The 23,103-nt window shown below is 52.8% G+C and overlaps 1 protein-coding gene across 1 annotated transcript in view; it reads right to left on the bottom strand.

The window, feature by feature from the left end:
- Positions 1–22,728, bottom strand: part of HS3ST3A1 (heparan sulfate-glucosamine 3-sulfotransferase 3A1) — a 32,478-nt gene extending 9,750 nt beyond the window's left edge. The window contains exon 1 of the mRNA XM_051634813.1: positions 22,184–22,728. Coding sequence (XP_051490773.1) covers positions 22,184–22,728 — 545 coding nt within the window. The remainder of the gene's footprint in view (positions 1–22,183) is intronic.
- Positions 22,729–23,103: the final 375 nt, after the last annotated feature.

Here is a 23,103-nt window from a genome sequence, read left to right as displayed (position 1 = left end):
AGATGCCTCTATTACTCTACAACCTGCTGATTCCCCTCTCTGCCATATTATGCCAAAGGAGGATCTTCCAGCTGAGACAACGGGCACAAACCTCTTACAGCCTCACACCCTGCAAGAGGACAAAGAGCAAGTAAGAGATCCCAGTCCTATGGTGCTCGGGGGGAGGTCAGTGCTGGAGGCAGCAAAGGACAGTCCGTGTCCTTTTCCAGCAGATGAATCCAAGGAACCCAGTGCTCCCCCGGGGCAGAGGTTTGCTGAAAAACCTGTGCACATTTACCCCCTGCGTGGCTGTGCTGTGGGGAGGGGGCTCACAGCACATGGAAGGATGCAGAAGAGCCACATATGGACGGGCTGGGCCTTCAGCCTGGGCCTCACCCTCCTCACTTCTGATGTTAAAATATCCAGTTTTGGGACCTGCACCCCAATTCTGCGTGTGCACTGCATTTTGTTCTTCAGATTCAAGCTGTGCCTGTATGGGCTGATCTTTATCCCCAGCTAACAGATGACCAGAGCAGGAGATGGCACGTGCTCTGAAAAGCTTACAGAGTAAAAAGACTGAGGGATGAGAAAAAAAAAAGGACATAATTGACCCAGCTTCTGATATAATGAAGCCTCAAGCCTGTTCTTCTTCCCTAAGGGCACCCCACATGCCCCCAGACAATCTTCCAGGCACTGCTGGGGGCCTCAGGGGACCCAGAACTGCACCATCCTCAACCTCCACCTGGTGAAGCCCCTTGATGGGTCAGCTTGGGGTTCCAGGCCAGAGGGGTTTGTACTGAGAACATGGGAAAACCTTCACCCTCAACCCAACAACCATCTCACATCTATCTCACTCGAGGATCTCCAACACTGCACATTTCAGCCCTGACTAAGCAAATCACCTTAAAGAGGAAGGTTAAAGAACTGTTTATTATTGGAACTGTCTCCCTCTCTAGGACTCATTTTTTGATAAATTAGCTTCAGCTTCATTACTTCATGATATATTTCCCTTGACATTTAATTATACTTACCCCAAACACATTAAGCCAATCGGTCTGAACAGCTTCTTATTAATATGCAAATTTCTCTTTTGAAAAGCCATGAATCTGTGAAAAATCTCTTTAGCCTTCAATTAGGCCCATTTGGGAAGTTGGGAACCCCCTGAAACACCCTCCTGGTCCTAGGCTGGAGGGGACCAAGGGTCCCAGAGCCACATCAACATGCTGGTGCCTGGTTTTTTGGGATAGAAGGGGATGGTGCCATCCACTAAAGCACTCTCATGGGTCTGGAGTCATGAAGGTGGGAGGTTCAATCCTGCAAACCAATAGTGGTGTTGGCAGCTTATCTCCATCTCAGCCCTTCTCTGTGGGACCTGGTGTTTCTCCCCTCCACCAGCCCTGGAGCTCTGGTGATCTCTGCTGCCCACCCCAAAGCCTTCTCGTTGCAGAAGGTGCAGTCAAATCTCAGCTCAGTTTTTAGCAAAACAAACAGAAATCCAGTTCCCCCAGCACTCTGGGCAAATGGGACGTAATTTGCATTAGGCAAATAAATTGAACCACACAATGAACCATCTGCCCTGGAACAGCTTTAGCTTTTGCTTTAAAGCATCACTTCCAGCCTCGCGCATCCGTCTGAACACCACAGGATTTTCTTCTGGGAAACCAACAGGGAATAAATTCACTGAATCATTCTTCTAAGTCATTGGAGGGAACCATCAGTGTAGGTACCACAGCCCTGGGGGCCTTTGGCCTCCCGGATGTGTTTCCCACGGATTACACCAGTGGACAAACCACCAAACTACCTCCAACCCTTCTAGAGCCTTCAGTTCCCACCAAAAGCCTTTACTTGCTACAAGAAGATGATTTCCTGGGAGCTGCTGAGGGCCACATCATCTGAAGTAAAAGCCACCCATTTCATCTGATTTCAAAACAGGTTGTAGTTTTAGAAAAAAATAACATTCAGTGAACTTTTTTTTTTTTTTTTACTCCCTACATTAAGATTGGAAATACATTGCAATCACAGCACTGTTTAAATAGTCCCATTTTGGAAAACAGCTCTCATGAGCAATAAAGAAACCCAATTTACTGTGCACTATAATAAATATCTCTTTTAGCATATAAATCAAACCAAAGTGAACAGATAGAAAAATAAATAAATAAACTCAACCCCCCTGGTTTTTGCTTGAGAGAGCAGGCAGCCAGCCCTGGGGAAGGGCTTGCCTGCCCTATATAAATATATGCATGAGCAAATCTGTTAAAAATTGTAGCTACCACTTTGTTTTCTAAAGGTCCCAGTTTATCCTTCAGCAGAAGGAGGAGATGTGGAGGGAGGTCGACAAGAAACACAATCCCTTCCTGTATAAACAGTCTAGCCTGGGCTGATTTTAAGTGCATCGTATGGCGTATATTTTATGTGTGTATATACATAAAGAGGGATTTTTCAAGCCAGCTAGAGACAGAAAGTGATCTTATATCATCTAAACCCAACAATCTTACTTGGACTTCTGGCAGTTTTCCTCTCAGCCAACCCTGCTGCCCCCTTGCCCCTTCCCCCATGGGCTGGTGTCTTTGCTGCTGTCTGCCACCATTATTTTTCACAAAGGCATATAAATCACTGTGGAAACTCTTATTATCTTATTTTCCCTCTGCTTCCCTCTTGTCTGTTTCGAGAAAAATTAATGCATTCGTCTCCAGAAAAATGTGCAGTCTCTATAATTCAGTTTTAAAACAAGCACAACTAGCAAATGGATAGACCTCGGTTAGGAGACTCATTTTTCATGCCAGTAATTGAACCCTTCCCTTCGATTTTTCCTTTGGGTGTTAAAGACAACTGATGCCTTCCTGGAATTTGCTGAGGTCTAAGAAAGGCAGAAAGACAGACAGACAAGAGAGACAGAAAGAAAAAGCAGAAGAGAGAAGGAAAGAGAAAGAAAGCAGAAGAAAGAAAAAGAGGAAAAGAAAGAACAAAAGGATTAAAAGAAGAAAGGAAGGAGGTTGAGAAGAGAAAGAAAAAAAAGAAGGGAGGAGAAGGAAAGAAGGAAAAAGAAGATATGGAGGAAGGGAAGAAAGAAGAGGGAAAAGAGAAGAGTCTGAAGCACATCTCAAAGCATCAGCTGCCTCTGTAGAGGGAACTTTGAGCAACCAGGAGAGCATCCCAGCTGGGAGTCTTCAAAAAGCTGGCAGTGGTTTGGAAGCTCCTGCTGCCTGGGCTGGTGAGGAAAACCCTCCCCAACACCCCCTCCTGCCTGCAGCTCCTGCTCAGCCCCTGCAAACCTGGGGGCTCAGCCCCGCATGTCCCGCAGGCACCCCGAGCCCCAGGCCTGGTGGAGGGGGAAGCTCTTCACACTTAACACCAGAGGTTTCATCCTGATGCCTCTTCCTGCAGCCAAAACTCAGGGCATCTCCTCTGCTTCCCTCCCACACCAAACAACCCCCACCCCTACATGGGAATGCAAACCAACAGTCACTCAGACACCGGCGCGTTCCCCAACCACCGAAACCACAGCCAGCTTCAAAATAACCCTCATCCCTTGTGCTGCAGGACTCCCGTGCAGGGCAAGAGCCTCTCCCTAGGAGCACTATGTGTGACAAGGGCTCCCAACTGCAATGATGTGCATCCTCAGCCCCCACCACACCCTGATCCCTGATCAGCTCCTGCTCCCTGATCAGCTCCTGGGCAGACGAAGTGAAGGCAATTCCTGAAGAGCCACAACCCAGTGAGCACTCAGACCAGAGAAGTCTATTGTTGCTTTGTCTCTCACTATATTATCTCTCTCCCCTGGGAGCTACATTATTGCCTGCAATAGATAATGTGATTTGTTTGTTTTCCATGTGTGTCTCATTTTTCTCAGGCACAAACACAGGAGAACCTTGACCCCAGCAGCAATGCAGGCGTTCTTCCCATGGAAGAAGAGAAGGATGGGAGAGGAGCTAGGGCAGGGATGGGAGCAGAAAAGAGGGGTGGTGGTTGAGAAGCTGCAGGTAACCTGAAGGGGAACAAAATACCATCTGGGAATTGGAAATACACAGGAAACCACTGAATGGAGGTGACTGCAGGGAAAAAAAAAGGTGTTCCTCTATCCTCCTTTCTTCTGAAGGAAATCCTGCCAGATCTCAGACACCAAAAATCAGGGCCAAGAGAGTGCAGGAAGTAAAGCAGCTAAATTAAAGCAGCAGAAGTGGAAAATAGGGAAATAATATTGGAAATTAGCGGGGATGCAGCAGGCTGAGCCCACCCCAGGCCACATGGCCATGTTGTGGGAGGTTTAGATACCCCCAGATCCCTGCAGGTTGGTGGACTTGTTGGGAGCAGGGCTTTCTCCCTTCTCTGCAGAGATAAGAGGCTCTGTCCTCCAAAATACTGTTGTGGAGTCCTAAAGAATTCAACAGCAATAATTAACTTTTGGAAAACACTGTGACATGCCCCATGCTGCTGGAGATGCTCCCTGTGTATTTATGTTCACACCCATCAATGGAGAGTTTTATGAAAGAGCCAGACACCTCAAAGGACCCTGCCCCCCCTTTTTGAGAGCAGAGGTTGTTTCTTAAATTATGCTGAGAAGTGACTGCCTTATTTATCACTACACATTTCCTCCTGCTGCAAGGCCAAAAAAATTCCTCTATCTGTATTATAAAAACCAGAGCCTGACCTCAGGCTGTGATCTAAAATACATGGAGCTGCACAAGTTTACCCTCACAGCCGTTCTTCATCCTTCCCGTGCCAGCTCTCTGTCCTTTTGCTAAATGAAACTTTAATGGCCCGAAAAGGGCTCCTTACTTTCATTCCTGGGGCAAAGAAGTCAACTGCAAAGAGGATAAAGGTCTCCAGAAAACAGAAAGCTTAAAAAGATGCCTGTTAACTTCATTTGCAAGTTCTGGCAAGGCAGGGGGAGAGCACCAGAGACATGGAGCAATCACAGCCCGGCCTCCTCCAGCCCCACTGTCTATCAAGGGGTTTTGGCCACAGCTCACAAGGTCATTGGCCAGGTTTGAGCCAGGATGAAGCCACTTTTCCTGATTTTTTTTTTCCTCCAGTAAGCTTTCTTTTAACTAGTAGCAAAGTGTTCCAGCTAGGACTGATAACAAACGCTGGAATATTTATGCTATTGCTGGGACTCCAAGGTCATGTCTTTGCTCTGCTGGCTCAGGCTCTACCAGGAGATCTCTGATCCCCCCGTAGGAGGCTGAGTTAGACAGAGCAAAATTGGCCAGAGATGTTCCATTCCATATATCTACGTGAGCTCAGAGGAAGGTCACAGATCACAGAAGACAACTTCCTTCCTGCTTCTTCTTCCCTTCTCTTTCGTCCATAGCCAGCATCCGGGAAGGACTCCATCCATCCATCCATCCCTCCCTCCCTCCATCCCCCCTTCCCTCCCTCCATCCCTGTTGACCCCCAGGCCCGTGCATCCCTGCCCCTCATCCCTCTCCCCTCAGCTCCTGGCTGCTCTGCCCTCTCTCCAGCAGCTCTGGGACATTTCAGGGCTCTCACAGCTCAGGAGCTGCTGGGGGAGCTGCTGGGGGTGGGGGGAGGCAAGAGGGCTTTGCACATTCCTGAACACATTTGTGTACAATTGTGCATACTTTCTTTCAATATTACTGTTTAATTAAAGCTGTCTAGTTCAGCTTTCACTCCAGAGAGTCTCTCTCCTCATTCCCTCTCTCCTTCCCTACCCGGGTGGGAGGGGAAGGGGATCGAGGGCATTGTCGATCCAGAGCCAAGCAGTGACAACTGTGCAGTCAGGGCTCTGCTCTCTGCTCAGCTTTTCCCTCCTTCCAGGGAATGCACCACTGTCTGACCCCGGATCAAACCCTGTCATCTGACGTGCTTCAGGATGTTCTTTTTTCATAGCAACTCTCAATTTCATGAGTCAGGGCTGGCTGGTCCATGGGGCTGCACCACGCTCACCTTCCCGCTGCTGCACAGGGGACGTGGAGGCTGTTCCTTGGCCATTAGTGGGACACTGAGGTTTCCAAGAAGAAACCCAGCTCACTAGTGTTAAAAAAAAAAAAAGAATAAACAAAACCCAAAACCAGAAAGAAAAATGCTCTCTTGACTATGAATGGATGGGAAAAAAAATTAGTGACCCCAGCTTCATAAGTCAACCTGAGTCATTTGGATGCAGGTCAATAAACCCTCATCTTTTTCACTCAGCACCCAACTGGCATGGGCTGGGGCTTTCAGAGCAGCTCCTGGAGATGACCCCCAGCCTCTTGCTTTCCATGGCTGCCCTGCTGAGCAAGACCAGCCCTCCTTCCCCCTCAGCACCCACCAAGAGGAGAAAACCCAGTCTGGCTGTGCTCCCTCTTTCATTGTGCTCACCTGGGTAAAATGTAGGAAAATGCAGAAAGAACAGGCTGTGCCCATGTGGACACCCAACTGCAGCAGGGATTTCAAAGCCTGTGCTGACACCAGGGCCCAGCATCACCCCACAGCAGCCAGGCATTGTCCCGTGGCCAGGCCATGGGCTCTCAACTTGTGGGGCAGCAGCACCACTGGGACCCTCTAGCTTTCCATCCCAATGTGGAGAGACATGGCAGGTTTTGAGAAGTGATTCTGTGTCTTGGGAGCCCCAAGAAGCAGTGAGACATCTGCTCTAAAGCCACTTTGTCTATAAATACGTGAGGCTGGGGGTCAAGAAGGCAGGGACAAGCTCTTGTCACTTGTGCCCTGGGACAGGACGAGGGGCAATGGATTCAAACTGGAGCCCAGGAAGTTCCACCTCAACATGAGGAAGAACTTCTGTCCTGTGAGGGTGACAGAGCCCTGGGACAGGCTGCCCAGAGAGGCTGTGGAGTCTGCTTCTCTGGAGACTTTCCAGACCTGTCTGGATGCCTGAGTGACCTGACTAGTTTTGGTCCAGGGGGGTTGGACTCCATGATCTTCGGAGGTCCCTTCCCACCCCTGACATGCTGTGATTCTGTGAAAGTCCAGAGAGGACCCCTGGAGATGAAGATTTTTGAAGTGTAATTGAAGAGCCTGAAGGATAGCTCCTTGCTATCAAGGCACTAGCAAGGAGGATTAAAGCTTTCACAGAAGCTTGGTGAAAGCTTCTTAGCTATTCCAGAGGGGCTTTTTTCAAAAGGGCCTAAGGGAGCAAGGCACTTAAATCTCACCCAGATCCTTTATTTAGTTTGCAAATCCTGTGCTGCAGTAGTGCAGAAGTGTGAGCCCTGAAGCATTACTTTGAGTGTGTCTGTTGGAGTGAAAAGCTGAATTGATGCTGGCTGCATTGGTGACCTCCTGCAGCTGCTCCTGCTCCGAGCAGAGGGAGCCAGCCTGCTGCTGGAGACACTCAAGGGTACAATGTATGTAAAGAAATAAAGAAGGGCCCAACACCACACTGAAACCCTGTGGGCTGTGGGAAACCAAGGGAAAAGGCAGAGAGCAGATCCAGGTCTTGTTCCTTCCACAAATGTTAACGCTGGACATAATATCCTGGAAGATGATCCAGACTGTGAGAGTGACCTACAGCATCACTTGGCATCTCCTGTGGGTCTCACCACTACTGCTAAGAAACCTGCAGGATCATTTATTTCACGAGTTTGGTCATTCTTCACTGTTTGAGTCTCCCCACACTTTTTTTCCTCCATCACTGGCCTTCTAGCTGGGGGGTTTGTTTCACCAGATGGCTGCAAGTTCATGGGGTTTTAATCCTTCCCATCACCACTGCTAATGCCATCGTGGAGGCTTAAAGCAATATGAGGAAGCTGGAAGTAAAAGGCACAAAGAATAAACAAAGAACCTGTTCTCATGCAACTTTTCCTCACGACAAGAACAACAACAATAATAATGGGACAGATGAGAAAGACACACGGTGCTCTGGCTGCCATCAAGGCTTTCCAGCCAGGTCCCCTGGCTTTCCTTTCATCCCCCCCAGCACTGCAAACTGGATGGGGAGGGGGGAACCCATTGTCTGAGCCCCCAGGACAATGAAAAAGGGCCTGGGCATTGTTGGGAAAGACGGCACACATGTGACAAGCTATTGTCCCTAATTTGATTAATGAAGCGATCACGCTAACGGGGCATTCCACACCCACCCCCCCCCACCTTGTTACTAACCCATGTCAGGAACTTCCCATCAGAACATTAATTCCTCACTACTTGCCTATCCCAACCTTGTCAGGTAATTGTTTATGAAAAGATGAATGTATACAATAATACTGGGTGAAGGGAGCTGATGTATGTGGTGTTAATGAATGAAATAATCAGTTTGGTAATAACTGGCATGTGTATTTGTCAAAAGGGAACCAGCAGGACATTAGCATTCTGCAGCCACCCAACCTTTATCTCCTGGGCTTGTGTTTGACAACCGCCCCCAGATAGTCCATGAATAAAATACAGAGTAGTACCCAGACATAATTAAACTGCCAATGTGGATGTACCTAAATGAACTTGATATCTTAATGACACTAGATAGCATGTGAATAATGAAGGCGGCATGAAAGGGACGTGCATAATGAACAGAGACATCCCGGCTGGGGCTGAGGAGCTGCCTGTGGGGACCATCCCCTCCAACAGGGGCTCCCAGAGCCCCTCATTAGCACCCGGGGCACGGTCTGTGCTCCCACTCTGTGCCCAGGGAACCCGTGTCGTGCCTCCTCTGTCCTGGCACCCGGTGCTGCCCCTGGGGGAGAGGGGCTGGCTGGGCCCTGGTGACCCAGGACAGGGCTCTTGGCCCTGGCTGCTGGCACATCTCGCCCTTACTCCTCCAGAAATCTCTCCTTTGCCCCATCTCTCTGCACTGAATCCTCACTGCTCCTGCTGCACCTGCTCCTCCAGAAACCTCTGGCAGGCTGCTGTGCAGCACAGACGGGATTTTAGGAGCACTTCACATGATTAAATTACCAGACATGTTCCTTTTTAAAATTTCTTTTCCAGCATGGAGATTGTTTTCCAGGGGAGAAGCCACTCCTTGGGGACAGGCTGCTGCCCCAAGATAACTGAGCAGCACGTGTGGAGCCCCAAGCCCTCTTCCTCCCCATCATCCACAGACATCAAGCCAGATGCCTCCTCTCCCAGCACCTATGGGTGCAATCATCCCTTGGGAGGATGCTGGGCCTTCTGACAACCATCCCAGCTGTCCCTACAAAGCCACTCTGGTAGCAGGTGTTGGGTCCTGACAGGCAGGTTTCCACCTCCTCCTTCAGGGAGTCCCAGCACTGGGTTCCCAGGCCACACCACTCCGGAGGTAATTGCCACTCATTGCACTAATGGCGCCAATTTTAGCAGCAAATGAGCAATGTACAGTAAGTATCAGTCTTATTAAAGAAATAATAATGGGAAGCTAGAGCACGGGATACAGCCATGCTGGTGCTTGACAGCAGCAGAGTCCCTGCCTGCTGCTGAGGTAATTCCAATATACTGGAATTTTCAGGGTGTAGGAAGGTGACAGGCCTGGTACAGCTCAGCTTGCTCCAGAGCAGCTGCCCTGACTGGGGGCTCAGAAACTGCTGCAGAGCCAGCACGGAAATGGCAACTAGACCATGTCCTACCTCCTGAAAAGAAGGTGAGGGAAAACTGCTTAATGCAAACAGTACCACAGGTTTGGGGGGGAAGCACCAGCAGAAAACACAGCCAGAACAACCACTAGGTGAGCCAATGGAAAGAGCAACCTGCTGGAAGTTGCACAGCGAGGCTGGATTGGATTAGATAGGATGGTAGGAAACATTTCTTCCCTGAAAGGGTTGTCACCATCCCTGGAGGGACTGAAAAGCCACGTAGATGTGGTGCTGAGGGTCATGGTTTAGTGGTGGCCTGGGCAGGGCTGGGGGAACGGTTGGACTTTGATATCTTAAAGGTCTTTTCCAACCAAAACAGTTTGATGATTCCAAGGCAGGATGCAGGACGGAATATTGAGAAAGGTTAAGAACCATTACTCCTGCTTGGGCCAGAGATAGGGAAGAGGTGGCATCAGTGTGGTCCAGCCTGCCCAGGGAGGTGACAGGAGAAACCTGGGTACCTGCTCACCACCACCACGTCTTGAGCATTGACAGTCACCGTCAGAAAGATGCAGCCAAAGAGCTGGGTCCCAACCAGGTGAATCTTTCAAGTCACTGCACTCTGCACATTTACCCCCACTGAATATTTGGCCCTGATTGCCAGTTATTTAACCATTGCTTCCCTTCCCAGTAAAGACATCCCCCTGGTGCACCCTCGTTAGTCAGTAATGGTGATTTCACTAGATTAAATAACCCCCATGATCCCCAGGGACCAACAGCACTTTAAGCACAGCTTCTCAGAGTTAGAATTACTGTTATTTAACATTGATTACATTACAAGGCAAATCCAATTTTTCCCCTAAGCATAGATGGCTATGATTTGCCAAGCAGGAGACATTAAGGACAGCATTCCCAGAAATCCGTGCCCAGAGGGGACACCCTGCCTGAGTCAGCAATGTTGGGATGACCCACAGGCTCCTGCCTGAAAGTCCTTCTGTGGAGAGCATGATCAGGGCTGCAGGGCTTCCCCACCATCCCTGCCCTTGCTTTGCTCCAAAGCCAGCTGGGCCCACATCTGCCCTGTTGGCTTCCCACCTCTCCAGCAGGAATATCACCAGGAAATAATTGGGCCTCTTTGACCCATGGCCCGGTCGTGGCTGGGGCCATTAATCACTCCTTAGAGCTCCCTCCCAGCCCTTTCCCCCTGGGAAAGCCAGGGTTCCCAGCAAGGGACGTGCCTCTTGGCCGTGGCTCTGCCCACCACTGGTCTGCCTGGGTCTCCCTTTTCCTCAGCCCCAGGATCCCACAGGAATCCTTTGTATGGCTCTGGGGACCCAAAGGCTTGGAAGGAGCCTGGGAAAGGTTGGGCAAGGCAGGAGTGGGACCATCCCAGGGCTCCATTCCCAAGTCAGGGGTGTGATAAGTGCCTCCCAGGCCAGAGCAGGGGCAGCAGGGCTGTCAGTGTCCAGGGCTCTGTCCTTCCAAGCCCCATCCTGAGGTGTTCCCTCCATCCAATGCCTAGCTGAGGAGATCAGCCAGGACAGAGCTTCATTGGGTTCTCTTTGCTGATGCATCTTTGGGCAGCCAACAGGCTCCTGAACTTATTCCCCACACTGGGCTGAGCCACCTGAGGATCCAGGGATGCTGGGCAATCCCAGCAGCTGCAGGCAGGCATGAGCACAGCCCACTCAGACAGACTCACTCACTCTCATGAGAGCAGGCTCACCTGAGGGTGCAAGAATCACTGGTCTGATGATCAAGCTGGCTTTATACTGGGGATGTGTAGGGAAAAGAGGAGGCTCCAGGAGCAACTGGCTGCCAGCAACCAAGCTTGACCACAAAGGTGACCATGAACCCTGGGCTGACCATGGAATATTCAGCAGAAGCTCCAAGAGATGGAGGGGAGGAGAAGGACCCATGTCCTCACCCAGGCCAGAACAACCAGTGGGCTCCAGTCTGGGTCCAGACTCCTCCACCCTACTCAGCCCTGGATGCCTCAGGTGGGTGATGGACAGAAAATCCCCTGGGAGCAGCCAGGGCTGAGCAGGTCACCCAGGCTTGGGTTCCTTCAGCTAGGGGTGGGTTCACACCAGCTCTTACAGCGCTGCTGGATTTAGCCAACGAAGCCAAGTGCTCCTTTCAGGGCTTTAATAAAATCCAGAGTTGCTTATAATTTAAAGCCAGATTTACTCCAGAGGAAACACACCCAAATTCCTTCCTCACCACTGCGATCACCACCCCGATGCCTTTTCCATCCACCTTCCCAGGGCTACAACACGACCCAGCCCAGGCAGCATTGCTCTGGGGTAAGAGCCAAGAAAGCAGAAGCACCTGCTGAAGAGATGCTTGTTCTGTTCAAAAAGAAATACTTTAAAAATCGAGTGCTGCAGCAGCACACTGCTCATGTACAAAAGAATCCAGAGGTACACTAGGACACGAGAGGCTTTACAACTGCCTTGGGAAGGCTGGAGGCTCCCGAGGGAAAAACCAAGCCCATGGCTTTTCTCAGCTGCTGCCAGAAGCTGCTGGTGATGCCAGTGGTAGCCAGAGAAGTGACCTGCTGTCCCACCACGCTGCCCAGCACAGGCAAGTGGTGATGAGGAAGAACCTCTGCTGTGGGGCAAGCTAGAAGGGAGGGCAACGGATGCTGGGTTTTACTGTCCTGAAGCCCCTTGAATAGCTGGGCTGCCAGGATGGCAGCAGCAGAAATGAGGCCACATTCAGGCATCAGCTGTGAGCTGGCAGCTCGCTGACACTCGGCCAAACAACTCGACTGCAATTAGGAGGCAACACGAGGATGAAGCTGTAAAACTCAGATCCCCCTGGAAACCCGCAGGGAGAGCAGGGCCCTGCAGTGACAGAGCCACGACCCCCGCGCAGGCAGGGCAGAGCTCAGCCCCTCCAAGTGCCAAATGAAGCAGCTCCAACACCTGGGAGGGCTTCAGCCCCCCGGGCTGACCCCGGTCAGACTCAATTAAAGCTCTGCACTGCATCTGGGTCAGGCCCTGAGCCTCCCCCCCTCTCGGCCCCTCCGGAGGCTCCCGGGAAACTGCCTGCGTGTCCTACCAAACTCTTCCCTTCTGAGGCTCTTCCAGGGGATTTAGTGCTGCTGGGGGGGCTGGAGAAAGCAGGCAGAGGGATCACCATTCCTTGCGAAGGCAATTCTGGGGGCTGAGCAGCTCTGCCCGGGTCTCTGCTGCAGGGCTGGGATGAGCAGGGATCCCACCACGCGCACCCGATGGGAGGCTGTTGCCCAGCTGTTGCCCAGCTGTTGCCCAGCTGTTCTCTGTGCATCCCCTGCCTGTGGTCACAGCAAAATGCCACCTGGAGAGGGCAAAGCTGGAGGCAGAGCTCCTGGTGCTCACTGACGGCGAGAAAGCCAAGTCCCAGACTCCACAGCAACACCTTTAGCAATGATCTCAGTACTTCCTTGAGCTCAGCAGCATTACCCCCGTTCACAGATGGGGAAACTGAGGCACGGCACAGAAGAGGCCCCTGCTGACCACCACCCTGCCAGGCAGAGTCAGCATCCTGAAGCCTCCTCTAGCCCTGCACAGGAGGTGGCTGATCCAGCCCCAGACCACTCAGCCCCCTTGCATGGCACTCCCTGTACACAGGGAGACTTGGCTTTTGGTTTTGGACGAGGCTTTTGTTTCTTCCCTTCTTTACAGATAATGGAAGAGCCAGTGACCATTGCCACACAGGTACAAGACTGATAAATACCAGGCAAACCCTTAGAGGCAAGTTTTAGCATTCACCCAGCACAGTTTAGCAGTGCAAGAGGGCAGGAAAGCTGCACAACAGTAGCTTTTACCCTTGCCATGACTCTCAGCTTCTGCAGAGAGGAAAAACCCCATCATCTTGCAGGGCAGAAGACATTCTGCTTCCCAGCCACCCCAAGCCCCATGGTGGATCTCTGCCAGCAGCACGGTGCCCAGCAGGTCCATGGAGGGGGAACAAAGATGCCTGGAGTCAGTTCAAACTACAAAGTTAATTTTTAGGGGCAGAGACTAGAATTACCTGAGCTGGAAGTTAGCCCAGGTGTGGGGATTAGCACCCTCAACCCTTGTAAGAGGAGTCAGGGGAACTTTCTGTGACCTTCAGCACAAGGAGCAGATTGAGGAGCAGAGCAGCACCAGGGGGGACGTGGCTGCTGCTGAGGGACACTCAGCACATGCTGAACACCCATCACCAGTGCTGGTCCCAGACAGCCTCCCTTCCTGCCACGGTCAGAGCAGACCAGCAGCAGCATGGAGCTAGAAGCCAAGAGGGCCCATGAGCTAAGCCTCCCTCTGGGAGCTTTTCTGCCTCTTTCCTCACTGGTAGCATGGAGCAACCTCCTCCATCCCACCAGTGCTCATGGTGGTGGCACTGCCCTAACCCAGGGACAGGCTGCCAGGCCCAGGGGGTCACTCATGCCATGGCTCTGCCACTGCCTCTGGCTTTAGAAGGTGACAAACACCAAGGCTGAGACCTGTGACCCCAGTGTCTGTGGCTCAGAGGAGGGAGATCTCCCCCACTTCTGGCTTTGGCACATCATACAGCCTCTTTTGGCCATCACCAGTTTTACCCCAGCAAATCACTGCACATTAATGACCCTATACTAACTGCACCCAGTGTGACCCAGTGCTCCCCATATTCAGGCCTGGGCACCCACCATGGGCACAGGAGCAGCAGGAGCCAGGGAAAGCCATGCCTTGGTGTGCTGGGTGACCCAGGACCTCCCAAACACCTTCTTACTGAGGCTTAAAGCAAAACTCAGAAAAGCACAACCTGGAGTCCAGCAGAGTGAGAGACCAAAGGAATGTAAGGAGCACATTTCCAGCAGGGGAAAGAGCTCTAGAGACTGCAAAGTCCAGTCAAAAAATGGAGGAAGTTGCATCTCCAGCTGGCATGTTACAGGGGCTCTGAGCACCTCAGGGTCACGATCCTGGAGTGTCTTTTGGGGGGTTTCAGCTCAGCCAGCCCCCTCCTCGGGGTCTCTGCCTACCCCTTCTCCCAGGCCCTCTGCTTTTCACTCACTAACGCTGGCACAGAGCTCCCCCCAGGTGGGGCAACCAGACTTTTCCTCACTGAGCTGAAACAGGCCAACACTTGGGAACTTCTCCCCAAAAAGGGCTTCCCAAACACCCCAGTTTAGACACTGCAAAAGTGTTTAAATAACGTTGAAAGATGCTGGTCAATGGCCCAACCTCAGGACACGACTCCATGAAAGCAGAAATGAAATGTTAACAACAAAACACAACACTTGAGAGCCCAAAGGTGCAGATGTGAACACACACAAACCATCAGATAAACACAGAAGTCAAACCAATTGGATCTGATATTTTCCCATAAAAGGCTTCCCCAGAGAGCACGGGCTGCAGGAGGGAGCCATTTTCCACTGGGAGATGTCAAACCAAATCAGCCCAGCTTTTTGAAATTTTCAGCAAAAGGAGATCACACTGGAGAGAGATGGAAACAAACAAAGAGCCAGCTTCCCATCACGACCTGGTGCTTGAACCTGAAGATCTCTCACCAAGGGAAGGTGTCCCAAGGGAGGTTGTGGTCAGACCCAACCTGACTGTTCACATCCCAGTTTCCAGCCATCACCTGTGCTTGGGAACTGGAGCCGAGTGGTGGGGCAGGGGCAGGGATGGCTGCTCCATCTCCCAGGAGCCAGGCAGGATCCCACCGAAGCTGCTGGCATCCATCAACTGCACAGCTTTGTGCAAGGAAGGTGTCCAGATGCCTGGAGTTGTCCAGGTGGGATTTTCTTAGCAACGCTTGGGCACAACAGTGGGGAAAACACCCACACGAGGCTTCCGAAGCTCTTCTGAAGCAGAGATGGGAAGTGTCTCCTCTGTCTCCCACCAGAGACATACCCAGCAGCAGCCTTGAGCCCGGGGGAGTTTGAGCAGGGATCATTACATCTCTGCAACAGATGGTGTTGCAAAAGAAAGAGCAGGTTATGAATCTCCTCACTTCCAGGAAGCGAGAAGGATGGACTTGCCAGGCACGAAGGGAACTGGTGATTTCTTTTGCTGAAAGATTTCCTCCTGCAGAATCACATCACTCAATCCAAGAAACGCCAAGAATAATTCACTTCCTCCAGCAACTCTATTTATATTCTCACTGCAGGCACCATCCTGCTCACCTACCCCCCCCTCCAGGGAGCTGCAGGGGGCTCAGGAGGGCACAGCTTGGAGGTTCACATCTCAAACTCCAAACTGTGAAAAACTGAATTTCCCAGGAGGTGGGTTATGCAGGAGACAGGCAGAGACACTGGCCACTATCGTGGTCCCCCAGGACGACCCCAGTCCCACAGACCTTGAATGAACTGCCTCCCTGACCCACACAAGGGTCTCTAATGGGGCCAGACCCCAGTATTCAACCCCAGCAATGCAACTCTAACTGCAACCTAATCCACTTCCCTTCCACAATACCTGCATGTAATAAGAACTTGCAAAGATTTATGGCTACAACAACCAGCCCTGCTCCCCCTCACCAGCCTCTGCTGTTCCCCTGTGAAAACAGTTTGGGTTACCTCAATATTCTCCAGGGGAAAAGCACAATTAGCAGCTCAGGAGTTCTAATGCCTACATCAGGGAGGGAGCTCATGGGGGGGGTTATTCTCAGGTTTTCTGATCACTTGTTCTTTGCTCTGAACTCTTTGGAAAAGCACCAGCTCTGATCCCCCTCCCCAGTCTCAACTGCTCTTATTATAGACTTCAAAAGTTTGGGGGGAAATCCTAGCTTGGCTTTGGAGAACAGGCATCTTACAGGCATCTTGGTGGTGATGATGCAGCCAGAGCACAGCCCCAGCCCCCAGGCTTGATGTCATCAGCCCCAGGAGCCCCCCCCCAGGGCAGCAGAGCTGCTGGCAGGAGGACAGGCTAAGTGCACAGGTGGGCATTTGCAGGATCCAACCTTCAAGGAGGACCAGTGGTTTAAGCAGGGTGAATCTGCTGCTTCTCTAGAGAGTACCATCATATTTGCCATAAATGGGCTCCGGCCCCAGCCAGCTGAAGCTTCGTGCTGCTTTTCACAAGACCCAGCTCTAAGAATTTAACTGACAAAATCTTGGACAGTCGAGGCCATATTTTCAGGATTGCTCAGCAGCAGCAGGCAGGGCCAGGGGAGCCCTGGTTCCCAAGCACCCCAGGAAAGGCCACAGGGTGGACAAGGAAGGAGCTGCCCCTCCTCAGCCTCCCATGCCCCAGGGACAGGGGTGTGAAGCTGAAGGGGACGATGTGGTTTAGTGACTTCTGAACTTACCTGGTATATCCCCATGAAGAGATCAACAAAATCCTAACTCCTTATTTTGATGCTTCCTAGTGGGAATGGGGTTGACATCTCCTTATATGTCAACTCAGGAGCTCACTCCATCATCAAGAACAGACACAAACCCTGGATATGAACTTCTCCATTAACAGAAAACAGAAGTGATTGGTATAGACACAAAATGCTTAGAGGAACCACCAAAAATAACAACCCTTGGGGGTTTATTTAAGGAGTAAGAGAGGAAAGAGCCCAGCCCCAGCTCTTTGCATTTAGATCTTGCTGGAGGTGTGTCTGGACAGTGCTCTCATCCCTGGGCAGTGCCATCCATCAGGTGTGCACACTAGATGGACACTCCACCTGAAGCTGTGCCAAGGCTGCAGGACCTGTGCCACCTGCTTTGGGTGGTACTTGAGCCACAGCACAGCCCCACGAGCTCAGACTGCACACAGCACCTCAGCTCTATGCTGGAGAGAGGTGCTGCAGTCGCTGCCCTGCTGTCCCAGCCCTGCAGCACAGGGCAGTGCCTTCCCTCCCACTTCACAGAGGGACAAACTGAGGCACACCAAGACAACCCCCCAGCAGCAGGGTGCCAGCCTTCAAACTGCTTCAAAACTTTATGGAAATGCCTCGGAATATCTGAGTCCAAATCCCACACAAAGGCAGCAGCAAAACAAACACACGAGCTCCAGAAACCAGTTACTGGCTTTTTAGAACAGGCTCAGTGACCAGCCCTGATCTCATCAGCATTTCCAGTGCCTGAAGGGGCTACAGGAAAGATGGGGAGAAACTTTTTACCAGAGAGGGCAGTGATAGGACAAGGGGTGATGGTTTTAAACTGAAAGAGGGGAGATTTAGGTTAGACATCAGGAAGGAATTCTTCCCCATGAGGGCAGGAAGGCACTGGAACAGGTTGCCCAGGGAGGTTGTTGATGCCCTCTCCCTGGAGGTGTTCAAGGGTAGGTTGGATGGGGCTTGTGCAGCCTGGTCTGGTGGGAGGTGTCCCTGCTCACGGCAGGGAGGTTGGAACCTGATGATCTTTTAGGTCATTTCCAACCTTCACCATTCTCTGATTCTGTAATTCCAGTGAGTTCCTTCTGCCCCTTGCTCTTCTCCAGCAAGCAGAGGTTCCTTCAGCCATCCACAAACCCACCTCCTCCTCCATCTCCAATGACTCCTTGGGCAGAAGAACCAAGCTGCCCAACCAACCACCACATTCTCCATTGTCTTTGTGCCTGTCTCTGTGTTTCTCCACCTGTTGTTTACAGGGAATTACCTGCACTTTGGGACCAAGACCATCTTTTATTCCCTTTTTAGACAGCACCTGGCACCATGCACTCAGTATGGGGAGGTGTCTAATTACACAGCTAATAAATAAAAAAGGACCTTGATCCTCTTCAGCATGTGGCTGTCCAAGGCTGCAATTTCCAGAGAAACTGCTGCAGGCTGTGCTTGGATTCTATTAGGAATTCAGATGTGTTTGGGAGACAAGATATTCCCAGGACAAGGAGCAGGTGCTGCTAAACCAGACCTTCCTACATCCAAGAGCACCACCCATGTGCTGGGCTGGGCAAACCCTGAACACAGGCAAAGACCTGGTGTTTATTTCTTGGAGAGGATGGCTGAGGAAAGGTGGGGAGAAGATCCCAGCAAGGCAACTCCTGCTAATAGCATCTCCCTCCCACAGGGGGTTTTGCAAGAAGGTCTTTCCTTTTGATAGCCATTTGGTCCTGCTCTACGGATCATGAATTGTCCTTGCTCCTCCAAGGTCTCCCCTAGCCCCCACACCTAAGCTCCTCTCCTCACTTCCACACTCCCAAAGCTCTCACAGACTGTGCTGCTGATTATGGTGACCACAAAGCCCCATGGACCTCCAGGCCATCCACTGCTACAGGAATGTCCCAACTCTTCCATCCCCAGGGCCCAAATTTCACCATGATTTGAGGGACAGAGGACGGGAAACAGCACAAGGTGAGATGCAGCTGCTCACAGCTGCTGCAAGCACATTCCCCCCCTAAACAAACCTCCTTTGCCTCCACCCCAGAGCTCGTCAGCAACTGAGACATTCTCTTTGACTCAGAAACATCAGTGGTTGCCTACATTAGAAAGAAGAGGGGAAAAAAAAAAAAGCCTGTGCAGAAAAATCCCAAGAAGACATTAATTAGGAGACACAACTCCCCAGCTCTGGAAGCATCAAGGAGGAGCAACATTTAAACTTCCAACCTGACGGAGTAACTTTGAATCATCTTTCATCTTCCCCTGAATCGGGTGTAATCTAATGACATTAGCTTGGCTTTGCTCTAGTGAAATTGGCATCGGTGCTACAGAGGCAGGGAGATTAAAACATATGAAATAAACGTTCCCGGGGTGACTGACACTATAATGACATTCCAACAGGCAGCTCAATCAGTGCCAGACTAACAAAGGATCAGAGGGAACTGGCAACAAACCCCACAAATGCAGGTATTTTATTTTTTTTAACCTAGACACTTTACTTGCCTGGCTCAGCCCCTACTCTTGGGAGCTTTCCCCAGGCTGTGTACAAATGTATTTGGGGGCTGGGGGGGGACACAGCAGTTGAACTCTCTTAAGACCCGTGCTCACCTGCTATTGAACTCTGGAAGCTCAATAGCCTTGCTGAGGGTGGGAGCAGGGATTTCTGTGCAGGGAAGTCAATGGGAGCATTGTGGGCTGCCCCCTCCTCCTTTTGTCCCTGTATGAACAGGGGACTTGCCAACCCAAACCAGAGAAAGCTGCTTTAAGGCACACAGCTCCCCTTGATATTCAACCCACACACCGGGACCCATGGAAGCGTCACACTTACCAAATGAAATCATCTGGACAGTTTTTTCATAAAATCAGCCTCTGGGTAGGACAGCTGCCTCTCAGGCAGGCACAGCTCAGGCTGCGAGAGCCCAGCGATTATTCCACTCGATTGAAGGGCAGTGTTTCCATGCCCTGTGTGGCACCCCAGCAGGTGACAGGGCTTTCACCTGCCTGGCCCCTGCCTCCCAAGCTGCTGCCTTGCAGGTACCACCACCTCACTGGGAACTTCGGAAGCATCATCCTGCAGCTGCAACCACAGCTCAGCCCCCCTGAGCAACCAGCAGCTGCTAATGGAGCCGCTCTTCTCTTTCCAGGACCCCCAAGACCCCCACAGCCACCCTGCCACAGTCTTGGTGTGGCATCCTTGTGCCAGCCCACCTCCGTGCTCTCGTGACAAGGACACGGGCCACCAGCCCCCAGGGCTGGCTGCCCCTTCTCCCTTTGCCAGCAGCCCAGAGGCCGGGCAGGGCGCTCGCTGCTTCCTGCGGGCGCTGAAAACAAACCCAACTGTTTATCCCCGGTAATGATGCTGTTTAGTCTGACTGCTGGGAAACAGAAACGCACGTGAAACCTAAGCCTCTGATGCCGAAGATAAGAAATCAGAACCCCTGGCAAACATCTGGCCGTTTCCCCAGGGCTGTGCCCTCATCAAAGATTACAACAAACCTGTGGAGGGCGACGGGTATTTTTTTTAAATGAGTATTTAGAACAGGCTGGTAACTGGTCACCAGTGAGCTGACACCACAGCTCTGCCATCGCACCAGGACTCCCCCTGTTAGTAAAGATTACTCATACGAGCCAAGCCAGCAAGATTAGATCTCAAAGGAATAATCCCATACAAAGAATTCACTGTACTTCAGCCTCCACAGGGCTAATAAAAAAAAAAAAAAAGAAAAAAAAGATGAAATTCAGTCCATCAACTACCAGAACAAACTGCTGCAATTAATGGGAGAGCTCATGTACCAAATGCTAAAACATCATGATTACACAAACAGCCTGCAGGGCAGCACCTCGGATGAGTAAGAGCTGCAAGATCAAACCCAAACCTCTAGAAAATTAAATCCCCTACACCCAGAGCTGTACTATGCCCTAAATGCCTGTGGCTCCTCCTTTGTCTAGGGCTGCTCCCCTCGCTCGGGCACCGTTTCCAGAAGAGGGTCTGTCCCTCTGCCATCTGCTCCTCAAGGCTTCGGGAGCATCTTTGATAAATGAGCTCTTCCGCAGAGCCACCATCAATTTCAGTGGCTGCCACCCCAAAGCCATGTGTTTATTTTTCAAAGTCAAGACTTGATTAAAGTTCTTGAGGTTTTTCAGATTCGTTTTCAACGTTTCCTCTCCGATCCGGGGTCAGCGCGCGGGAACTGGATAAAGCACACACTAAAAATACCCTTCTGTAGACAGCTCCAGCCCACACAAAAGGAAATCTTGCTTCTCAAGAGAACCCACACTCTGCTGCCTGCAAAACCCAGCGTGTTTCTGACACCGACGGGTACACAAGGAAGCTCATCACTTCCACGTGTTAAGACTTTTACATAAACACTGGGACTGTCAGTACTATCCTACTCCACATTTCAATACTGCCACCACAAGCTGAGCCAAAACTCATCCTCTCCTCTCTGCTAAGAGCTGGGCTTAACATGAAAGTGAAGCAAGCTCTGGGGGGGGCAGGACGGGACCCAAAATACATCCCCTTTTTGCTTGCTCATTCAAGGACGCCGCAAACACAGGCACACTGTGCCGAAGAGCAGTTTCACACACCCCCCCCCCCCCCCCAACAATCCCTTCCATAGGAATCCGCCAGCAGGTGCTACTCCATTGACTCCAAAACACACAAAGAAAACATCTCAACAACATCAGTGAGAACCCTGCCCCTTGGCTTTAACGTTTGCTGTCTCGTTTGAAAGGGGATACCTCCTATTCGGTTTAATGAAACACGAATTAATTGCAAGCAGAACCCCCTCCACCTTCTTGCTTGTTTCTCGGGCAAGGTGAGTCCCCGGGTTATGCTCCTAAAACTGACACTTTGGGTTTCTCCTTACGGGGCTGCTGAAACGTTTGCACGGGAAAGACGTTTCTTTTTTTCTCCACCCTGGATCCAGGAGAGCTGCTGTTAGGGGCTCCTCTCTGGGCTGGGAGGTGCAGGAGGTGAGGACACAAGGCTCGGGGCTGTGGGGCAGCTCCGCTGGGAGCTGGGATGAGCCGCAGGTTTAGCAAATCATCCCCTCGGGGAAGGCTGAGGGGAGCAGCGAGATGTTGGGGGGCGGAAGGGGAGAGTTAGCGCTGCCTTTGCAACCCCGAGGGGCACCCGCTGTTCTCCCCATTGCCTCCCCCCTCCCCGTCCGGGCAGCACCCCGGGGAGACCCTGCGGCGGGAGGAGGGTGTGGGGAGAGAGGGATTCGGGAGCAGGGCCGGGAGAACGGGTGGAGGGGGAGAGGATGAGGGGGAGAGCGCCCGGGGAGTTGGGTAAACGGAGACCGGGGAAGGCGAGGCTGGGGGATGAGGGGAGTGAGAAAAGGATTCCGGGTGGGTCTGGGGCTGCGGGGAAAAGCGACGGGGCTGGAGGGGTAGGAGGGATTGGGGCAGAGGGTCGGGGAGCCGGGCGGCCAGCGGGGGGCACTGCGGGCTCGGCCACGGCCCCGCCGCCCGCCCAGCCCGGCCCGGCCCGGCCCGTCCCGTACCGGTACCAGGCGAGTCCCCGCTCGTAGTTGCGGTCGAAGAAGTGGGGCTCGGCCCCGACGGCGCGGACGTCCGGGTGCACCCGCAGGAACTCCAGCAGCGCCCGCGTCCCCCCTTTCTTCACGCCGATGATGATGGCCTGCGGCAGCCGCTTGCTGCCCTCGCCCAGCAGCAGTGTCAGGGTGCCGGGCGTGCCCGAGCCCCCGGCCCGGCTCCCGGCGCCCCCGGCCGGCACCTCCCGGCCCGGTGCCGCCTCCTGCCGCCGCCGTCGCTGCTTCAGCCGCTGCAGGAGCCGCTTCCTTCGCGCCGCCGCCGCCGGCCAGGGGGGCAATTCGGCCGAGCCCCCCAGGAACCCGCCGCCGCCGCCCTCCTCCTCCTCCGAGGCGGCTCCGGCGGCGATGATGGGTCCGGGCAGGGTCTGGCAGCGATCGGCCAGGCAGTAAAAGACGTAGAGGGACATGAGGAGGGAGCAGAGCATCACCAGGAACTTCTTGAAGATGCTGCGGGGCAGCGGCTCGGCGGGGGCGGCCGCCCCGCTCACGGCCATGCTCCCCCGGGGCGGCGGCCGGACCCCCTGGCCATGCTCCGCGCCGGCCCCGCGCGGGGCGCTCGGCGGGGCTGGGGGGCTGCGGGATCCCCGGGCGGGGGGACACGCCGCGGGGCTTCAGGGGGGCATCCCCCTTTGGGGCGGGGGGGCGATGGGGAGAGGGAAAAGGGAGGGGGGGGGGGGGGGGTAAAGCCGCCGGTGCCGCTCCGGAGCGGTGCGGGGAAGCGGTGCGGGGCTCCCACGTGCAGCGGCCGCCGCCGCAAACTTCGGCGGAGGCACCGGCGGGCGCGGGGCGGGGCGATGGCGGGGGCGGGACGGCCCGGGGTGGGGGCTGGAGGTGCGGCCCCCGCGGGGGATGCCCCTTCCCAGGGCGGG

Source organism: Apus apus, chromosome 17 (genome assembly GCF_020740795.1).
Source record: "Apus apus isolate bApuApu2 chromosome 17, bApuApu2.pri.cur, whole genome shotgun sequence".
Lineage (NCBI taxonomy): Eukaryota > Metazoa > Chordata > Aves > Apodiformes > Apodidae > Apus > Apus apus.
Note: the sequence above shows the minus strand (reverse complement) of the source record. Positions and strands in the feature narration are given on the sequence as shown.